The 21,422-nt window shown below is 36.2% G+C and overlaps 1 protein-coding gene across 1 annotated transcript; it reads left to right on the plus strand.

Annotated features, from left to right (window-relative positions):
• The first annotated feature begins 10,409 nt into the window (after positions 1 to 10,409).
• LOC133527851 (pupal cuticle protein 36a-like) lies at positions 10,410 to 12,682 on the plus strand. The gene is made up of 4 exons (XM_061865043.1): positions 10,410 to 10,483; positions 11,129 to 11,577; positions 11,888 to 12,018; positions 12,332 to 12,682. The coding sequence occupies exons 1-4, from the start codon at positions 10,475 to 10,477 to the stop codon at positions 12,628 to 12,630; spliced, it is 888 nt and encodes a 295-aa protein (XP_061721027.1). The 5' UTR covers positions 10,410 to 10,474; the 3' UTR covers positions 12,631 to 12,682.
• The last annotated feature ends 8,740 nt before the right edge of the window (positions 12,683 to 21,422 follow it).

Raw genomic sequence — 21,422 nt, forward strand, 5'->3', positions numbered from 1 at the left:
CTGCCTACTCCTCTGAGAAATAGGCGGGATTATATGTATGTATAGTTTGTCAAAGGGCTATCTCATTTCAAACATAGACAGAGGGAGTCATACTATCTTTGTCTTACACTAGTACTAGCATCCAAAAGAAAAGGATGAGTATAGTTTTTATTGTTCTTATTTACTGACAAATTGGTTTGACCAACTATATGTATGAGTAACAATACTGCAGCAGGTGCTGGAGTAGTCTGAATGAATTCGAATGGTATATCTTAAAGGTTACCCAGGCTCGTTAAATGATTGGAATAGACATCGGGCAACAATTGATACAAATTACGATTATGCACGCACAATTTGCGATGATCGATCTTGTGATGACCAGTCTAATGTAGCTTTTAAGTTTTATTCTAACGGATGAGTCGAGCATTCCAGTCTAACACTAACTAGGTATATAGTAATGTCTCCCACCGTGGGCTTTAAATGCAGGGATCAATTTTACTCGTTAAATCGAGTTACTTTTACAATGGGAGCAATCCCTTAATTTTTTTTTGGGTTTTCCATAGAAAACATCGACATCCGACCAGTCAAAAAGTATGAAACCAAAAAAAAATTAACGATTTCGGGGTTGGTCCCATAAACGTAGCTCAGTATAGCGAAGCATATGAAGCATAAGGACCCTTCTTTACGGAAAGCCACATGCATACATCTTAGTGCAACGAATTAAGTTATTGGGCAAGCTGGAACTTATTTGGCCTGCCGTTTTTTTGAAACCTGCAAATAGTATATTTTTAGATTAATTTAAATAAAAGGTAAAAACTCGTGCGACAGCTATATCTTCGCCATAACTTCTTATTCTAATTTTCTGGCTTTAGGTACCCTTCCCCTTTCCCTTTGACCCCGTCCTTCCCGATCCGCCCCTTCTTAATTAAATGAATATACATATATTGAGGTTTCAAGTCCACTTGCATCAATCATGGGTTAGCCACTTAGTCAGAGTTAACGAACCCAGGGTTAAATTGTATTGGTAACTCCAGGTTTAACTCCGAGTTAGTAACCCTAGAGGCAAGTAGCCCTAGATTTTATCTTATCGTTTAACTCAGCTGCCTTTACATTGTAATGATCTAAGCTAAAATAAACAATGCCGTTGGTCAATTATGCTGCACATTTTGCATACCAGATCCCGAATGTCCCAACTCCAGATGCATTTCACCATTCTGTAACGTAATATTACAGCTATAAGGACTATTATCGACTAAAACACAAGATACTTTAGTCTTTTAGTTGTCAGATATGGAGAATTTTAACGGACCGTGCAGAATTGAAGTACTTGTAAGTAAGGAATTTTAACGGACCGTGCAGAATTGAAGTACTTGTAGGTAAGGAATTTTAACGGACCGTGCAGAATTGAAGTACTTGTAGGTAAGGAATTTTGATCGAAAGTTGAATTGATTACGTTTTGTGTGCGTAGGGTTTTTAAAACACCTACAACTATGGACGTGTTGGAAATGATGTAGCGCAAAGCCAATGCCGGATTTAGAGGTCTGGAGGCCTCGGGGCAACAAATGAGTGGAGGTCCTCTGGCCCCAAATTATTTTCCAAATATAATGGAAAATTTTCCGAAGTCTCTATTGTAGGGGCCCCTCTTTTGTGGAGGCCCCGGGGCTGTCGCCCCGGTTGCCCTCCCCTAAATCCGGCCCTGCGCAAAGCGCAGGGAGGTGTTATAAGGCTACTCGTACTACGATGGTAGTGCTTGGTGTCATAGATAAATTAATAAGCTTGAGTGCTCACTCTGTATATCAGTGTCCTTGCTTAATAAATAAGTACCTGGGCGACCGAGCTTTGCTCGGTTATAACTATTTATTGTAATATGGTGGTCTATAGGTGATAATCTTAACTACATTTTTTTACTAAATTAAACTTGTCTAAAACAATAAAAATTAAAAAATTATATATAAACTTGAACATATAAAAAAAAACAAAAGTTAGTCACCTGGCGAGATTCGAACCCGTAACACTCGTTTAGCAGTCCGCGTCTTAACCCGCTGGACCAGACGGACAGTGGCCAGCAATACGAAATTAGCGACCATATTCGGCGTCGAAAGAAAAACGCATGAAAACTCGAAAACACGCGTTTTCCCAAACATAAGACTAATCTAGATAGATTGTATACCCCCAAAAACCCCCATATACCAAATTTCAGCGAAATCGTTAGAGCCGTTTCCGAGATCACAGAAATATATATATATATATATATATATATATATATATATATATATATATATATATATATATACAAGAATTGCTCGTTTAAAGGTATAAGATAAGTTGAATGAATTAGTTGAATGGGAGGTATACTGCGTATTATTAAGAGGGAAGGATACCACGTGATCCATACAAAAAGAGAAAACATTTTTCCACATCTAAATATGTTCCATTCTCGATGATTTTTTAGTATGTTATTGACACAATGAAAAAACAAGGTTTATAGGTTTTCCTTTTTTTTATTTGCAATACAAAACAATTTTTTTTTCAAAAAGATGAAACTTTTAAACCTAGAATATATTATGCTGAAGCGATTGACATCCAAATCAAAGTGATTTTTTTAAGATTTAGTGAGTGGAAAATGTTTTTTCCCGGAATGGAATTTCATAGAAAATTTACCGTTATTATCGTTAGATTCGAAAAGGTATTCTTTCCTCTTAAGAATTATAAAACTCTTTTACGACTTATTGTAAATGGGTTTTCATCTATGTATGGATTGAGCACTCTTAGCTTAGGTACTTATTTCTCTATGATGGTTCTCTATGATAAAAAACGAGCTGTAAGAATTATATTTAGCTTACGCAAAGGCAGTACAGCCAGAGATTTCTTTATAAAAAGTAGAATCATGACAGTAGTTTCATTATTTATATTTAATAGCCTGTTAGAAATCCACAAAAGCAAAAATGATTTTAAAACACGGAAGGACATTCATACATATAATACGCGTAATAAGGATAAACTATGCGTTCCTTCGACTAAGCTAGTTAAAACATTTAAGCAAGGTATCTCCCTAAAAGTTACCCTTTACAATCTATTGCCTCTACACATAACTAATTTAACATGCATACAATTTAAAAATAAACTTAAACGTTTCTTCCAATTAAATCCATTTTACTCAATCAATGTATTTACAGATAAAATGAAAAATTATGATTTTATTATGTAAAATAATTCTAAGCGTAGATGCTTTTATACTGTATTATATTGATGTATTTGATCATTTACCATTTAATATATTTTGATTTATATAATTTTGTCTACCTATATACCTAATAAGACATTGCATGATTAGTTTTAGCAATGACCTGTATTTTGACATGCTAGATGTAACGTTCTGTTGTTACTTGGCCAAATAAAGAAACTTGAAACTTGAAACTATGATGGATGGCAAAAACTTGTGTTTGTGATGAACTACGCGAAAACAATAGTACATTGTGCAACTTACCCCTGTAAGTGAAATTATGGACACGAGGGTGATCATTCCCGACAGCCGCAGGCTGGAGGGAATTAAAGACCCGAGTTTGCAATATTCTTACCCCCGGAGTTACACACAATGTTTTTCATCACTCTTGCGAAGAAAAAACTAAATTTGAAGCGAAATTATTCTTAAATGCGGTGACATATCAAACATTCGTCCGCCATTTTGTAATTTCTTAGCAGGTAAGGCATGGAAGGCACATACCTATTCGGCATTCAGCCACGATTGAAAATTATGTAAAAATATTTAAAACGGCTGTTAAATTAATCAAATTAAATAATTTTAAACATAAACAAAAATATTAAATTATAAACGTCAGTATTTTTAAAGTAAAACTTTATGGTACTTGGTTTGTATGAATAAGTGACATAATGAAATAAAATAGCTATAACTCCCTAGGGAGTTATAGCTTTTTTCACAGTCCATAACTCCCGTGGGAACAAAATATGCCTTTGTCCTTCAGCACACCTGCATGAAATAAGATCGTTTTCGAGCAAGTGTGATGAAATAGTAGATTGTTAACCAAGGGTGGAAAGTGAACCATATCACCCGAGATATTTTGTCGCTCGAACGAAGTGAGAGCGCCAATAGTTCGAGGGTGAGATGGTTACTTTTACCCGAGTTAAACACTCTACTTTTCATTTCGACTATGAGGAAAGTCAAACACAAACACGAAATATATGTTATGAGTTATGACTGCAGGAATTGGCGCCATTTACATTTTCTTCTTCTTCTTCCGTCCCTGGTCCCGTTATCTGGGGTCGGGTCTCCTCACTCTACGGCGCCAGGTTGATCTGTCCTGGGTTGTCGGTTTTGGCAAATGGGCTTTCTTAAGGTCTCTTTCGATGTTTGACCACCAGGTCGATGGCGGGCGGCCTCTCCCTCTCTTTTGTTCTGGCAAGCTTAGTACGATTTTCACTACATGGTCTTCATCACGTCTCATGATATGGCCATACCATCTAAGGCGATTTTCCGTCATTTTGTCTGTGATTGGTGCAACTTTAAAGCTCCCCCGAATGTATTCGTTCCGAATTCTGTCCATCCTGGTCACCCCACCCGCCCAGCGCAGCATCTTCATCTTGGCGCCATTTACATTTTGATCGGAAAAAAATCTAAACCCATAGACAATCCGATTTTAAATTGGGTTGTTTCTTAAACGGCCTACGTGTATACGCGCCTTAAAAAAGTGGAAACGAATTAATGAATGTAATGTAATGATCATATTTTAAACATTTATATTGATTTATTCACAAATATTTACGTTTATTTCATACATTTAAAGATTAAATACAAGTAGTATATTTTTTAAATAATACTTGGTATGAACATGCGGAAGCTAAATATGAGAGCTTTTAACTGAATAATATGGCATATATGGCTGTTAGCCGTTGCTCGAAGTACAAATAAAAAAAAATGCTTTCTACCCTAGGTCGGGAAATGCAATTTTCCACCCGGCTATCTGCCTATGAAAGGTGAACTTTCCGATTAGGAGAGATGAAAAGAAAATGTCGAAATTACAAGAATATAGGTTTGTATACCAATTATTTACATTGCAAATAACTTACAATCTGTACTGGCCTTAGCGTCTATTTCAGACGATCTATGGTGCAATGTCCGCAAAACATCTTTTTTGGTGACTGAAAAGAGCAATGCGAGAGCGGCATACTCTGCCATACAGCTGGCAAGGGAAGTTCGCGACGGACTGTGACGTTTCGCTACGGTGCCTTTTTCCCTTTTGTCTGCCAGTGCCGCTAACGAGGCCTCGTCGCAGAACTTGCGACTATCTCCAACGCACTTGCGCCAGTCCGTTCGCTTCTCCGCAAGCTTCTCCCAGTTTCGGTGGTCGATCTTAAAAGCTGCCATATCCCTCTTGGCGCAGTCGTACAATCTAAGCATATAAATAAATAGGTATACACACCTAGGTTCGGTTTACAATTCCTCTTCAGCCCGCGTAGCCAACAAGCCAATCGTGTCACTGTCGCACTAATATGGAAGAGTGATAGAGAGAAATGACTACGATATGCTAACTTAGCGTTAACGATTGGCATGTTGGCTACGCAGGCGTTAACTTAGAATAGAATAGAATATCATTTATTTCAGTATAAGTACACAGTTATACAATACATATAGAGGAAGAAAGAGAAAAAATGACTTATAACTAACTTGTACACTGTATATAATTATACTGAAAAAGGTGAACTTGTTAAAATGTTTCGCAAACTACGAAACTACTTATTTTAACTAAAAATTCAAAACAAACATAATGACGTTGATAGCTTTACTAGTACGATTTACTATTCTACGTACGATTTTTTTATGACTTGTTTTTATGACTTCTTCTGTTACTCCAATATCTATACTACTAAGTATCGTCCATGAGCTAACCCCAAAAACATTCACTTTGGAGCAATAATCGGATACTAATCACAAAATGAACACAAAAATAAAACAAATCCTACTGCAATTCATTTGACGACCGGTTTGGCCTAGTGGGTAGTGACCCTGCCTACGAAGCTGATGGTCCCGGGTTCAAATCCTGGTAAGGGCATGTATTCGTGTGATGAGCATGGATATTTGTTCCTGAGTCATGGGTGTTTTCTATGTATTTAACTATTTATAAATATTTATATATTATGTATATTGTTGTCTAAGTACCCTCAACACAAGCCTTATTGAGCTTACTGTGGTACTTAGTCAATTTGTGTAATAATGTCCTATAATATTTATTAAAAAAAAATTAAATTAATGTACATAAAACATCAATAAAGTCTAATAGGTCACAACACAATTACCTATATCTAGACCAGTCCAAATTACCCACGATATAAATTAGACCGTATTTTACATAGAGGTCGGTCAAAAGGTTTCAGAGCAAGGCCATCGATATGTGGAAGCATTGAAGCTTGTGTGATTATTGAAGAGTTCGTGGGTGTGCCAAATGATGGTGTTATGCGAGAGAGAAGTATTTTTTACTTAACTAAATAAATAAATATTATAGGACTTTATTACAACAATTGACTAAGTCCCAAGGTAAGCTCAATAAGGCTTGTGTTGAGGGTACTTAGACAACGATATATATAATATATAAATATTTATAAATACTTAAATACATAGAAAACACCCATGACTCGGGAACAAATATCCATGCTCATCACACGAATACATGCCCTTACCAGGATTTGAACCCGGGACCATCAGCTTCGTAGGCAGGGTCACTACCCACTAGGCCAGACCGGTCGTCGATAGAACGAACTACGAAGATATTTATGATTTTACTAGTCCATGTGTATGACGTATCATGTAGCGGCTGTAGCACGGTTGCAGTTTCATCGCCTGTCACGTTCTAACAAGTAAGTGAGAAAGTGACAGGTATAGTGTCAGGTGATAAAAATGCAACCATGTTGCCACCGTAGGAATTGAATGTATGTTTAATGATGGGGTATAATGCGTATACATCTAATGGTGTGGTGCATCATAGCGTCGACAGTACCAGTGTTGGGCGAACGTTGTATTGTATACGGGCGATTTTCCGCAACTCGACGACTTGCGCCTATTTTGCTTGATATGTTGGGGGTGGGCTAGTCCTGCCAGCCCAGCTCCTCGAGGAATCCTATCAAACCTTTAATGTCCTTTGTTTTTGAATGTCCTAGTGGGTAGTGATCCTGCCTATGAAGCTGATGGTCCCGGGTTCAAATCCTGGTAAGAGCATATATTTGTGTGATGAACACGGATATTTGTTTCTGAGTCATGGGTGTTTTCTATGTATTTAAGTATTTATAATTATATATTAAATATATCGTTGTCTAGGTACTTACAACCAGGTGGACCGTATGCTTGTTTGCCACCGACGTAGTATAAAAAAAATTAAAGGTACTATTAACACATGTAGAATAATTAATAGAATCAGGCGTTACTTTGCGGAAATCCATGCTAATTAAAACAAGAAATATTACTTTGCTAATCCGCGAGAAAATAACGTGTTACTCAATCAGTGCTAACCCGTTATACTTACTTGCGTATTTTTACATGCAATTAATGTTCCCACCCTCCCACCGCAAAAATAAATACGCAAATAAATATAACAACCCACCACCAAAAGTACAAAACTCGACACGTGTTTCGCCTCTCTACGAGGCATCCTCAGGAGATGCTGGAGATGTTGACGGTCTGACACCCGACAACTGACTGAGCTGTCTAGAACGGTCGGCCATATTTATACCTTGACCAGTCCCCCTACTGTGCAAGTGTGAGTGAGATGGAAAAATTCGTAATAACGGCGATGACGCAACATTCAACTGTTCGTTAAGAATCATCCCCCTATTATTGTACCTAATTATTTCCAACTGTTCCAGAACACTCAAACGCAATCCTTTCTCGCAAACATGTAAAATATCAAAAGAATGATTCTCAGGTAAAGCATGGCCACTGTCTATCAAGTGCTTCGCAAAATTTGACCTTTCTGGATGGTTGTGTCTGTATGACGCGACATGCTCCTTATACCTGGTAGTGAAATTACGGCCTGTTTGCCCCACATACACTTTATTACAATTATCACAAGTAAGCTTATAAACTCCAGATTTTTTTCCCTTCTCGATCTTATCTTTCCCATTGCAAAGTTTAGAGTGCAAAGTGTTGTTTGTCCTAAAAGCTACAGGAATGTCGTTAGATTTTAAAATTTTGTAAATTGCATCTGACAATTTGCCAACATAAGTTATGCTCGCTTTGTATTTCTTAATCGGCTCAGAGGATCGTGCAGCATACAACATATTGTTGACTATACTATTTCGCTTTTTTCTGATGATTCCATCCACAACAGACTTATCATACCCATTCGAAACTGCTAAATGATAAATATTATTTAGTTCAGTTCGATAGTGTTCATCAGAAAGAGGCACAGTCAACATCCGATGCACATAACAATGAAAAGCAGCCAACTTATGCTGCCATGGATGCGTCGAAGAAGCCGGGATAACCGAATCAGTATGTGTAGGCTTACGGTAAATATGGAAACGATGCCTATTATTCACTCTCGAAATTGTTAAATCCAGAAAATTCAATGAGTTGTCTTGCTCCAGTTCCTTTTTAAACTTGATTTTCGGATGCTTACTATTAAGTTCAGCAATAAAAGCATCCAGTTGGCCCATGGTCCCCATCCAACAAATAATCAAATCAATCAAAAATCAAAAAAAAAAAAAACAAATCATTCATCATCATCATTCATTCATTTGATGATTTGATTATTTGTTGGATGGGGACCATGGGCCAACTGGATGCTTTTATTGCTGAACTTAATAGTAAGCATCCGAAAATCAAGTTTAAAAAGGAACTGGAGCAAGACAACTCATTGAATTTTCTGGATTTAACAATTTCGAGAGTGAATAATAGGCATCGTTTCCAAATTTACCGTAAGCCTACACATACTGATTCGGTTATCCCGGCTTCTTCGACGCATCCATGGCAGCATAAGTTGGCTGCTTTTCATTGTTATGTGCATCGGATGTTGACTGTGCCTCTTTCTGATGAACACTATCGAACTGAACTAAATAATATTTATCATTTAGCAGTTTCGAATGGCTATGATAAGTCTGTTGTGGATGGAATCATCAGAAAAAAGCGAAATAGTATAGTCAACAATATGTTGTATGCTGCACGATCCTCTGAGCCGATTAAGAAATACAAAGCGAGCATAACTTATGTTGGCAAATTGTCAGATGCAATTTACAAAATTTTAAAATCTAACGACATTCCTGTAGCTTTTAGGACAAACAACACTTTGCACTCTAAACTTTGCAATGGGAAAGATAAGATCGAGAAGGGAAAAAAATCTGGAGTTTATAAGCTTACTTGTGATAATTGTAATAAAGTGTATGTGGGGCAAACAGGCCGTAATTTCACTACCAGGTATAAGGAGCATGTCGCGTCATACAGACACAACCATCCAGAAAGGTCAAATTTTGCGAAGCACTTGATAGACAGTGGCCATGCTTTACCTGAGAATCATTCTTTTGATATTTTACATGTTTGCGAGAAAGGATTGCGTTTGAGTGTTCTGGAACAGTTGGAAATAATTAGGTACAATAATAGGGGGATGATTCTTAACGAACAGTTGAATGTTGCGTCATCGCCGTTATTACGAATTTTTCCATCTCACTCACACTTGCACAGTAGGGGGACTGGTCAAGGTATAAATATGGCCGACCGTTCTCGACAGCTCAGTCAGTTGTCGGGTGTCAGACCGTCAACATCTCCAGCATCTCCTGAGGATGCCTCGTAGAGAGGCGAAACACGTGTCGAGTTTTGTACTTTTGGTGGTGGGTTGTTATATTTATTTGCGTATTTATTTTTGCGGTGGGAGGGTGGGAACATTAATTGCATGTAAAAATACGCAAGTAAGTATAACGGGTTAGCACTGATTGACTAACACGTTATTTTCTCGCGGATTAGCAAAGTAATATTTCTTGTTTTAATTAACATGTAGAATAGAAAAGACAATAACTTAGGAAAGTTTAGAGACTTTTTAAGCTCTAATGCCCCACAGTGGCCACAGTCTAAATGGTTACTAATTTATATTATGATGAAATATAATTTTTCGATTTGTGTTATTTATTGTAACAATAGCTTTCTCATTCATTCATCATTACGAATAACATTTTACTATAGTTACAATTCTATCTATAGTCATTATTTAAGTCACTAAACGAACACATAATATAAGCCGATTAAGATTTTGATTAAGTTACAACTTCAAATGTCGATTTTTTACCAAAACTTTTGATACATGCTGCTTGCATAAACACATCCACAACAATTAAGCGTCCATCTTTGCGTATTACATGATTAAGCAATAGTGAACCACGACCGATCGGCCCATCTTCAATATCTAAGTAGATCGATCGGGTATAAATATAGTACACTGTTTTAATTGCTATCACAACATCATTTGGATCAGAACTGAGTGGTAGCTACAGCAAAAACATGAAATTGGTGCGTAGTTTTTGTATTGGAGCAAGAAATACATGAGCTGCATTGATAACTTTATTTAAACGGGGTTTACTGACAAGTGTTTTATTAAGTGAATCATTCTAAATTTACAAAAAAGTTTTTTAGGTTTAGTAACTATTTTGATAACTGTTCTAATTAAGTAGTGAACTTATTCGGTGCCCAGTAGTTTAAAGCATTCTGTTTTTTTGAATATTGTGAAAACATACATCATCCTCCTAATTGTTTTTACATAAGATCTATCTATACCCATTAGTGAAAAGTTCGGTAACATGCCAAGAGGTCATGATCTATTAATAAATTAATTATGTATAGGTCAAGCAGAAATGTCTGCGATCGATGCTATTAAACTTGGAAACAAATTAAAAGTGGAAAATTTTTGTGTGGTCGTGTGTTCAAGTCCCACCCAAGTTAGTGAATTTTCCCCACTTTTAATTTCTCCTATTGTTTGTTTATAAGCCTATCTTAGTGTTATTCCGCAGCTTTTCGCTCTGCTTCGTGAAGAAAAAAAAATGTAACAAACTAACCACCGTATCAGTCTAAAAACAAAGGTTTCAGAACCACTAAAGTAAGAGCTTCGCGAACAAAATTTTGTACAGAGCTCTAAAAATAATTTCTATTCTGTTGCAGATCATCCTTCTCTCTGCCGTGGCCTGGGCTAGCTGTGCCAAGCTAGACAGGACCTACCTCCCTCCTAACGCTCAGTCCTCTTCCGGATCCAACTTCCTCCAAGCCCCTGATACCCGCGGCAACGGTTTCAACGGAAACGGGTTCAGCCAGAACGGAAACGACTTCAACCAGAACGGAAACGACCTCAACCAGATCGGAAACGATTTCAATCAGAACGGAAATGGTTTCAACGGAAATGGCTTCGACCGCCCTGAAAGACCTCAAGCCGCTTTTGAAAGGAACGCTGCTATCCTTCGCCAGGATTCCCAGAATGATGGAGAGACTTATTCATATGCTTATGAAACTGAAAACGGCATTTACGCTGAGGAGAACGGTGTGGCTACTAATGGAGTTGAAGCTCAGGGTAGTTATTCTTACACTGGTGACGATGGACAGGTGTACAATATCAGGTAAAATATTTATTCACTTGCTTCTTTTTCAACGGAAACGGCAAAATAAACTATTATAAATATTACTTGCACTTTCTGATCGGGTGTAAATGTTTTCTTTTTACCACTTATGTGATCGTTAGTTATTATCGTAGCTTATGGATACAGGAACTACAGGAGTGACACGTGCGCGTTTCTTATTATATAATGAGTGTCTTTTCTTTTAACACCCAGAATTTCTGTTCTGACTGATGAAGTATTTTTTTTTTAAATAAGGTCTCTTTAGTCATAATATAAAGTTTATAATTATAGACCATGATGTTTTCCACAGGTACACAGCTGACCAAAACGGATTCGTGCCAGTTGGTGACCACCTCCCCACTCCTCCTCCCGTGCCGGAAGAGATCCTGAAGGCTTTGGAGCAGAACGCTCGTGATGAGGCTGCTGGCATCTACGATGATGGTAAGATGGCGACCATAAGTTTTCAATCTCTCTCAGTCTTTATTTTTCATTTAAGAAATTAAATTATCTTCTCTGCATCCTAAGTTACTGATTAAGTAAAATTAAGGCATGATTCAAGATCATGTTATATTACAAACTGTCTAAAAGAAAAGATGTTTTTATTCGTTTTTTCTATCAGTTTCTTGCTTTTATATCCGAAGATAGTTAAGATGCTTAGATATACCTACTACGCAGATGCATCATATTCACATTTGGCAATAAATGTCTACGCCTTTTCCGAAAAATTGTCACTAAATCATGTCTCCAATTTCAGGCTCCTACAGCGAAGGCAAATACGGCGATGACAACAACCAATACAACGGTAACTTCAACAATGGTAACAACGGTAACAACTTCAATAATGGTAACAGCTTCAAAGGTAACTACAACAATGCTATCAACGATGGCAACGATGAAGACACTGTCGTTACCAACGCTGCCTTCAGAACCTCTGGTTCTCGGGGCTTCGCTGGAGCTACCAAGGCTTACCTCCCCCCCGTCAAGTCGCAGGACTTCGGTGCTCGATCCAGGACTCGGCCAAGCTTCAACGCGAGGGACGGATACAATTATTAGACAAATTTTGTTGACTGTTTAATGGATAAAGACTATTTATGACATGATATAATTGTTTTTATTTATTTCTTTTTCTTCGTAAAAAGATATTAAAGGATTTATAAAGAAATTGGTGTCCCAGTTAACTTTTAAAGACAACAAACGTACGTTAACTATACAATTCATTTTCCAAGTATATAAGCTATACGTGTGTCGTTTACTTCATTTTTAGTTAAGGACGAATAAACATCCAAATATGCAACAAAATGATACTAACTTTCATCCACAATATCATAAATACATTGATAGGATATGTTACATTGCATTCAGCACTGTTTGTTGTATTAAATAACAGTCTGGCATTTAAAACCTAAGTTATAAAGTCGTAATACAAAACTAATATCTTGAAACCCATCTCCTTTAACAATGAAGACTTTCCTATAATGGAAACAAAGAGAAATCTTTAGAAACACACAATAGGTTAAAATTAAATAATGGTTAGGTTGAACTTGTACATTACGTACTATTGCAAATATCTGTAAATTTTCATACATATGTAAGTCGGGTGACAATGCAATATTATGGTAACATCGAGCCGATGATGATGGAGACAGGAGGTGGCCATAGGAACTCTGTGATGAAACAACGCAACCTAATTGTGTTTGGGGTTTTTAGAATTGTCTCGATGAGTATTAGTTGCCTTTGGTAAAAAGTACAGTCAGCGATAAAAGCTTGTGCCAAAAATGACATTTTTGCAAATAACTTGTGTATTATAATTTTTACCAACAATAACTCCATGCAGTTTTATATCATTTCGGCATGTCCTTTTTAAATAAAAGCATAACTTTGATTGTATAAAGCAGCCTTTTGGCGGCAGAAAATCTACTAATAACAGAAGATTTTTTTTTAAACTCAAAAACGGCTGGACCGATCATGTTCGCTATAGGACGTCATATTTTTTTTCTTTTGGAAGGATTATTTCTGAAAATATTAACTTTATCATAAAATGGTGTTTGGAGACCATTATTCGTTTAGAAAGACCTATCCAACGATACCCTTTTTAAGAAGAAATTCTACTTTTTTTATTTTACCGTTCTGTCGCCATGCATGATTCATGTACATGTTTTGACGACCGGTTTGGCCTAGTGGGTAGTGACCCTGTCTACGATGCTGATGGTCCCGGGTTCAAATCCTGGTACGGGCATTTATTCGTGTGACGAGCTTGGATATTTGTTCCTGAGTCATGGGTGTTTTCTATGTATTTAAGTATTTATAAATATTTATATATTATATATATCGTTGTCTAAGTACCCTCAACACAAGCCTTATTGAGCTTACTGTGGGACTTAGTCAATTTGCGTAATAATGTGTTATAATACTTATTTATTTATTTTATGCATACCTGCCAAATTGCAGCTTTATAGCACTAACGGGGCAAAGCCGCGGACGGACAGACAGTCGGACATGGTGAAACTATAAGGGTTTCTAGGTAACTACGAAACCCTAAAAATTTGTCATCTAGCCGAATTGTCTACCCATGTTCCATACAAGCGAAATTTTCTGAAGATTTGCAGGTACAGTACAGAAAGTCTGAAGGGTTGCAGTACTGAAAAAAAAAACTCCTATACTTGAGTTTTTTTCTGTCACAATACTCACAATGGATGTGAAAAATGTTAGTAAAATAACTATCGACTTGAAACGTGCAAAAAATATAGGTGCCTAATATGGAATATTGGAATAAAATGTGTTTGTATCGGACATCTCATGGAATGCCCCGAAAATTGAACATCTTGAAATTCTTGAATTGAAGCCTCGGCAACGGTTAAATTTCCAAACCGTTATCATGTACTTGGCGCAATAACTTTTAACTTCGGTTTCGTTCGTAATACCGGTTTTTAGGAAACATTTCCATAATGTTCTTGTCAGATTAACCGGTTTAGAACAATAAAAACCGGTTTCTTCATATTTACTCGGCCTCGTCGCCAAGGCTCGGAAACCGGTTATATTTCCAAACCGTTATCATGTACTTGGCGTAAAACCTTTTAATTTCGGTTTCGCTCGAAAACCGTTATTTTTAAAACGTTTTTATGAGAACAGTTCTTGTCAAATTAACCGGTTTAGAGCAATAAAAACCGGTTTCTGCCAGGCTGGTCGGCCATTTTGTTGCTTGCCGAATTATCCGGTTTTTTTAGGTTAAAATAAAGTTCTTGATACATTCGCGTTCTTATAAAAGTTAGGAGGAAAACCGAAATGAACCGGTATTTATAGGTATTTTATAAACCGGTTCCAAGCCTTGCTCGTCTCTCATCGGATAAACCGGCTTATTAAGGTTACAATAAAGTTCTTAAAACTTTCGCGTTCTTACAAAAGTTCGGAGTAAAACCGAATTAAACCGGTATTTACCGCTATTTTTAAAACCGGTTTTGAGCCTCGAATAGAACAAGAGTGATAACGAATTTTTATTTTTTTGCGGTAGACCCTCCGTTGTCATTCGAAGGCGCAAAAATGGACTATCTAGATGCATATGTGCTAATAACAGAGCACTTGCTGTAAACTAAATGCTAAGCATTTCATAAGTGGACCGCAGCGGGACCAGTCACGAGCTTCACACGGATGCCACCTGATCACAGACCACTTGCTTACGTAGATAAAACATGATCTTTCATAGAAAAAAAAACCGACTTTACAAAACTGTTAGAAATGCCATTTAAATTATTTACTACCATAAATGAAATGAAATGAAATGAAATGAAATGAAATGAAATGAAATGAAATATTTATTATTATGCATAGTTTTAGGTACAGTTTTTATGAATATATATATATATATACAAAGTATGTACATTGATGGTATCACTAAAACTACCTTACAGGCATGCATAATGTACAATTGACATATACTTATTGAGCTACTTATAGTCTAGAAATTCATTTATGCTATAAAAACATTTATCCACAAGCCATTTTTTTAAAGCCTTTTTGAATTTGATGAATGGTAAGTCTTTAATCTCATCTGGCGCTTTATTATAAATCTTTATGCACATAACAAATGCATTCTTTGCTACCAGCGACAGCTTTGTTGGAGGTATATATAGTTTGTTCCGATATTGTGGCCGCACAGGATTACGATACACTTCTTTGACTTGCTGGAAAAGGTGGCCATGTTGATACACAAATATGCAAGCGTTAAAAATATAAATAGACGGGAGAGATAAAATATGCTGATTTTTAAAATAAGGTCTACATGAATCTAAGGTATTCAGTCCAAAAACAGCTCTTATACATTTTTTTTTGCATGAGAAATGCATCATCAATGTCCGTAGATCTACCCCACATTATTATTCCATATTGAAGGATTGAGTGGATATAACCGTAGTAGGAGGTAAGAGCCGCATCAATTGAGACTACTTGGCTTATTCTTCTTAAAGCATAGACAAAGCGGTTCATTCTGGAACACAGGTCGGTGATGTGTTCTTTCCAGCTACAAAACCGGTCAAGAGTTACCCCTAAAAATTTAAAACTTGATACTTCATCAATTTTTTTACCATTATAGATAACATCGAGATTTTGTGGTTTCCCCCTGTTAGTATAGAATTGCATTAACTTGGTTTTACCTAAATTAACCTTAAGGTTGTTACATTCCAACCACTTTATTGTTCTATTTAAGGTGTCATTAATCAATGCCTCGTAAGTGACTAAACTATCTGCTTTAATAACAATAGTTGTGTCATCAGCAAAAAGATAACATTGTTGTGACAGAATATCTGGTAAATCATTGATGTATAATAGGAACAGTAATGGTCCCATTATACTGCCTTGTGGTACGCCATATTTATTATGCACAAAATTTGATCTGTGTTTAACAATGTGTTTACTTTTAGGACAGTATTGAGATATCTCTACGCATTGCATCCTATCCGTCAGATAAGATTTTATCCAATTATAAGCCATAGTGCATCTTATAACAATTACGATTAGCCTTAATTGTTCTACAAGGGAGGAAAGTTGTTGTTTAACCGCTAATATTGATACGCGAACAAGCGGAAGATTCCAAAATTGAACCACGAGCATAACGAGAGAACTTTGCCTCCGAGTGAAACACAACATTTTACCACACCAATGCGAGGAAAATACTAACTATGAAACACCAAAAAATAAAAAACAAATCCAAATGTATGTAATAAAAAAATAGTATTCAAAATTATCATTTAAAAGCCAATTCTACCAGCTAACATTAGGAAACAACTAAAAATTTGCATGATTACTTTGCCCCACATGTGGATAAAATGCAACATTCTCATTAGTTTATTAAAAATCAAGAGGGCCGTTTTTCGTAGAGGAGTTCGATTCTGGTCTTCATGAGCAGTTCTATTTCACCAAATAGCACTATTTAAATGCAAATGCTTGATTTTTAGATAAAAAATAAAGAAAATCGCTATAAGTATGCTTATTGAAGAGTTCCCTCAATTTCTCATAAAATCCATCATGAGAACTCGAGCTTGACAAAAATGTGTCATGAAATGAAAATTTAACTTGTTTAATAAACATAACAAACATGAAATATAATTTATATCTTATATCTGATGCACTAAAATTACAGTTTGATTTGCCAAAGTATTAAATAAGTAATTTGCCAAATCTTCATTTTAGTGCGAAATCTAACAGATTAGGAAATAACGAACTGGATTATGCCATTTTAATATCTAAGATATTTTAAGTACACATTTACGTACGTACGTACTATATTAAAAAAGTAGTTTTATAAAATCCTGCAAGTATATATGAAGATAACAATCATCTAGAATGGCGCCTGACAGCAAAATAATTTAAAAATAAAAGAACACGGACACGAGTAATCACTTTATAATACGGAGTCTGGGCCAGGTGGTCTGTGCACCTGATACTTCGTATCTGGGTTATATGTATATGTAAGTACCGATATTGCACGAGATTATGCTCATCTATCTCATCTTAGTTGTGTTATTAAAAAAAAACTTAATAAACCCTAAATTAAAAAAATGGCCACCATCTTTTAATTTAAACCTGTTCGATACTACATCCCCAAATCAATAATTTTATCAATAATCAAATCCCATTATGAATTTTCAAAATAAGTTCATTCGCAAAAAGAAAATTTTCAAAATCTGATTAAGTTTTCAAATTTTCATAATCTGGACCTCTCGCACCATTATTAGGAAAAATAAATAATTAATGTCATATTCTTAAAACGCTACCTGTTCTTAAACCATGGCCTACAACGTGGAATACAAAATCACCGTATTAGGCTAATCGATTAGGTTTGTTTTCAGGATTTACATCAAGTCTAAGCAGCGGCCGAAGAAAGGGGTGCAGACATCGATTTAATATACGGTATATTAAATCGATGGGTGCAGAGCCTTAGAAACCTATTCACAAGGATCGATCACAGCTGACTCCAAAAGAGGCGGGACGCGTTCCGGCTGAAAACTCGTGTAGTGGTTAACGGTTAGGTATAATGAACCGCCGACGTCAGCTACCGCTCCATTGGTGGATTGAGGAATGGCCGCCACCGAAATACGTAAAACAAAAAAATTGTCATCGCCTCCCGCGTGATAATTTGTCAAATGATAGTTCAGATGCTGTTGTTGATTAAATAAAGCGTCAGCCGGTTATATCGCAGTGGTAAGAACATCTGCTGGTCGCATGAACATGTAAAAAATAAGCGCTATACCTTTTATGATAGCAATAACAAATCATGAAACTTTGCATGTAGCATCATCTGGCGTAAATGCCTGAAAAGTAATCAACGGATTACGCAATTTACACATTATGCATACTTTGCCGCACTTAAACTGGTATTAAGGAGCATATTTTTTACATGATCATTTTACAGCTGACGGTCATTCCACCGCGATGCGGAACGTATCCCGTTTACACTACCTTCGAAGGAAGGTCGAGGACATCGTAAAGTATGTACTAGTAAAGTCCGGATTCTTCTTAAGGGTCGTGAAGTTGGAATCTCGACACAATGTGGATTTTAATTCTTTTGTGGTGAGCATCCAACGACCTTCACAAAGGAGCAGTTTTCGCTAAAGAGTGTCAAGTTCCGGCAGTTCCGCGCCGGCTCCCTGGCACTGCGGGGTTGCGAACTGCATCGCAGCCATAATTATGTGTTTTTAGTTTTAAGATATATTTTATAATAATATCAACTGAGTATTTTATTGCTGACATGTAAAATTGTATATTTTACCAATAAAAGAGTATGAGTATATATGCTAGTCTTTGGGCCAATAGTTGCCTGAAAATTAATTATTTTGTTATGTCTATATGAGACCCATTGACCCCAAGAAGGCCGCCAGAATACGTAGGCAACAAAGCCCTTAGTTTTGCCTTACCAGGCCCAAACAGGAGGTGCAAACCAAGGCAGCGTTGGCGCAATGTCATCGCCAAAGATTTGAACGCCTGTGTTGAAAACGACGTCCAGGATAGGGCGAAGTGGAAGGAGAAAAGTAGGAAAGCGGACCCCGTCACAGTACGGGACAAACGCTAGGAGGATGATGATGATGCGTTGAAGTAATACAAAAGTCAGTCAGTGACGACACGCTCATAACAAAATGGCAATACTTACATCGTGACGTCACGATGCACGATGTAACGTCACAATTGCTTTGATACCGTTTCGATGAAAACAAAGAAATTGCGATTTTGTAGGTGAAATATTGCGTTTACGTAATATAGTCGATCTACAATATTTTTTTATTAAAATTCAAGGAATCGAATGGTACCATAATTTTTCCTTATAGATGTTTTTAAGAAACTTAAATGTTGAAACTTCGAGGTCTCTATCTTTGTATCTAGGCATATCTAACCTCTCAATAAGAGGTTCACGACCCCTTAAAGATTGAAAAACACTGCACCAAGTTATGTAAGAATATCGATATTGTATTAGATGCGTTTGCTTATCTTTGCATCTCAGTCATTTAACATGAGCTTGCAAGTATTCGAAGAAATAGTTTTGAAACAATTTAAAAGTTCATCGGCTGTTCTACATTGTTTGTTATAAATTGATCGAAATATTGTTCAACCACTAAGTATCACGCTCACTATTCCATGTACAGGTAAAAAAAGATAGGATCTGCAGGTATTTTGTGCTAATTCTTCATTATCTTTAATGTTATATATATTATAAATACAAAGTGTTACACAGCAATACGAATAATCATTTTCTATGAAAAGTTGACATGACTTACTACAAATACAAATACTTTATTCGTCAAACATAGGTGTATACAACATGATATTGCATATGATGGTTATACATTTGCTTGTTTCACTATGTCGTACCCAAGGGAATACGAAATTAGGTTTCATTGATAATATCAATTAGCATGCAACATGCACTAAATTACAAACAGAATTAAATGTCCACAAAATACAATTAACACTTAACAACAATTTTAACTAACAATTAATTAAAACTTCCAGCAATGTCACTATAAACTAATAAGAAAAAAAAAATTGTTTTTTTACAATTTCCAAATAAAATAATAATAGTTTATGTATTAGTCAGTCAAAGTTTCCAGTAAAAAATTCATTACAGGAGTAGAAAGCCATCCTGGACAAAAATTATTTTACAGATTTTTTAAATATAGTTACATCACACATTCTCCTTATATGTTCAGGTAATTTGTTGTACACTCTGGGAGCCATACCGAGAACGCTTTTTGACAATAGAGCAGTTCTTGCCGGATTAGCACACTACAAATTAGGTCCGCAAATACTACGTATCCAGTGCGATGAGTGAAGATGATATGTATTAAGGAATTTCATACAGCCGTACACACCTAGGCCTGTATAGGTAAAAAAACTTAAGTAAGTCACCTGTTGTATGTAGTTGTGACGTGTTCGAATAGACATTTTTTTTGTTTGTGTGTGTCTTTTAAACATGTATTATCTATTCGAACACGTCACAACTACATACAACAGGTGATTTACTTAAGTTTTTTACCTATAAAGCAACCTTCTTTGGTTTTTAAACGTCAAATTGTCTTGGCATTCTACCATCAAATAGTAGTAGATTCGTAATGTGTTCGGCTGTGTAAAACCTACGAATAAAACAAAGTAACTACATTTTCTATCGACCCGATTCGAACAATGATTAAGACACGTTTAAGATCTTTAAAAGATCGATAACTAAACGACATGGCATAATTGACGTTTATTTCGATTCCGCTGTGTTCCCAATAAGATCTAGCTACGATATTTGTATCGTCAAAGTGACATTGGTTGCCCGGATCGGGATGCTTCTGTCAATTATACGACGTACTAAACGATGTCTAAATGAGAACTTATCTAATCCAGAACTCATCGTTATCGTATTTCATTCTTCGAATCGGGGCGTAAATCTACCTAGCCCGCAACCCTTAGTTTCCCGGCCTCTATGTATAGTAATATACTATTGAGCTAACTATTTCTGTGACTGGAGCTTACAGCTTCTCATTAAGAGGCTGTCAATACCTAAAGCGCGCACACTGTCTATTTCTATAGGAGTAAATGAGATAGCACTGTCGCATGTTACTGGGCCTGGGCAAGGGAATAATAAGAAAAATATTTAAATAAAAAAAAGTGGATTATTAGTGTAACATTTTACTCAACCACGGTTTAGATATAAATGTTTTGAAATTGTGATTTTAATTGCAGACCCATAAGTCAAAACAATAAAGACATATAACCGTTTAATTGTGATTTTAAGACCAATCTTTGCAATTATTTTCTATCGAGCCGATTTCGTTCAATCATGTATCGAGTACAACCACGGTCTTTGAAATATAATT

This window comes from Cydia pomonella, chromosome 18 (genome assembly GCF_033807575.1).
Source record: "Cydia pomonella isolate Wapato2018A chromosome 18, ilCydPomo1, whole genome shotgun sequence".
NCBI classification, from domain to species: domain Eukaryota; kingdom Metazoa; phylum Arthropoda; class Insecta; order Lepidoptera; family Tortricidae; genus Cydia; species Cydia pomonella.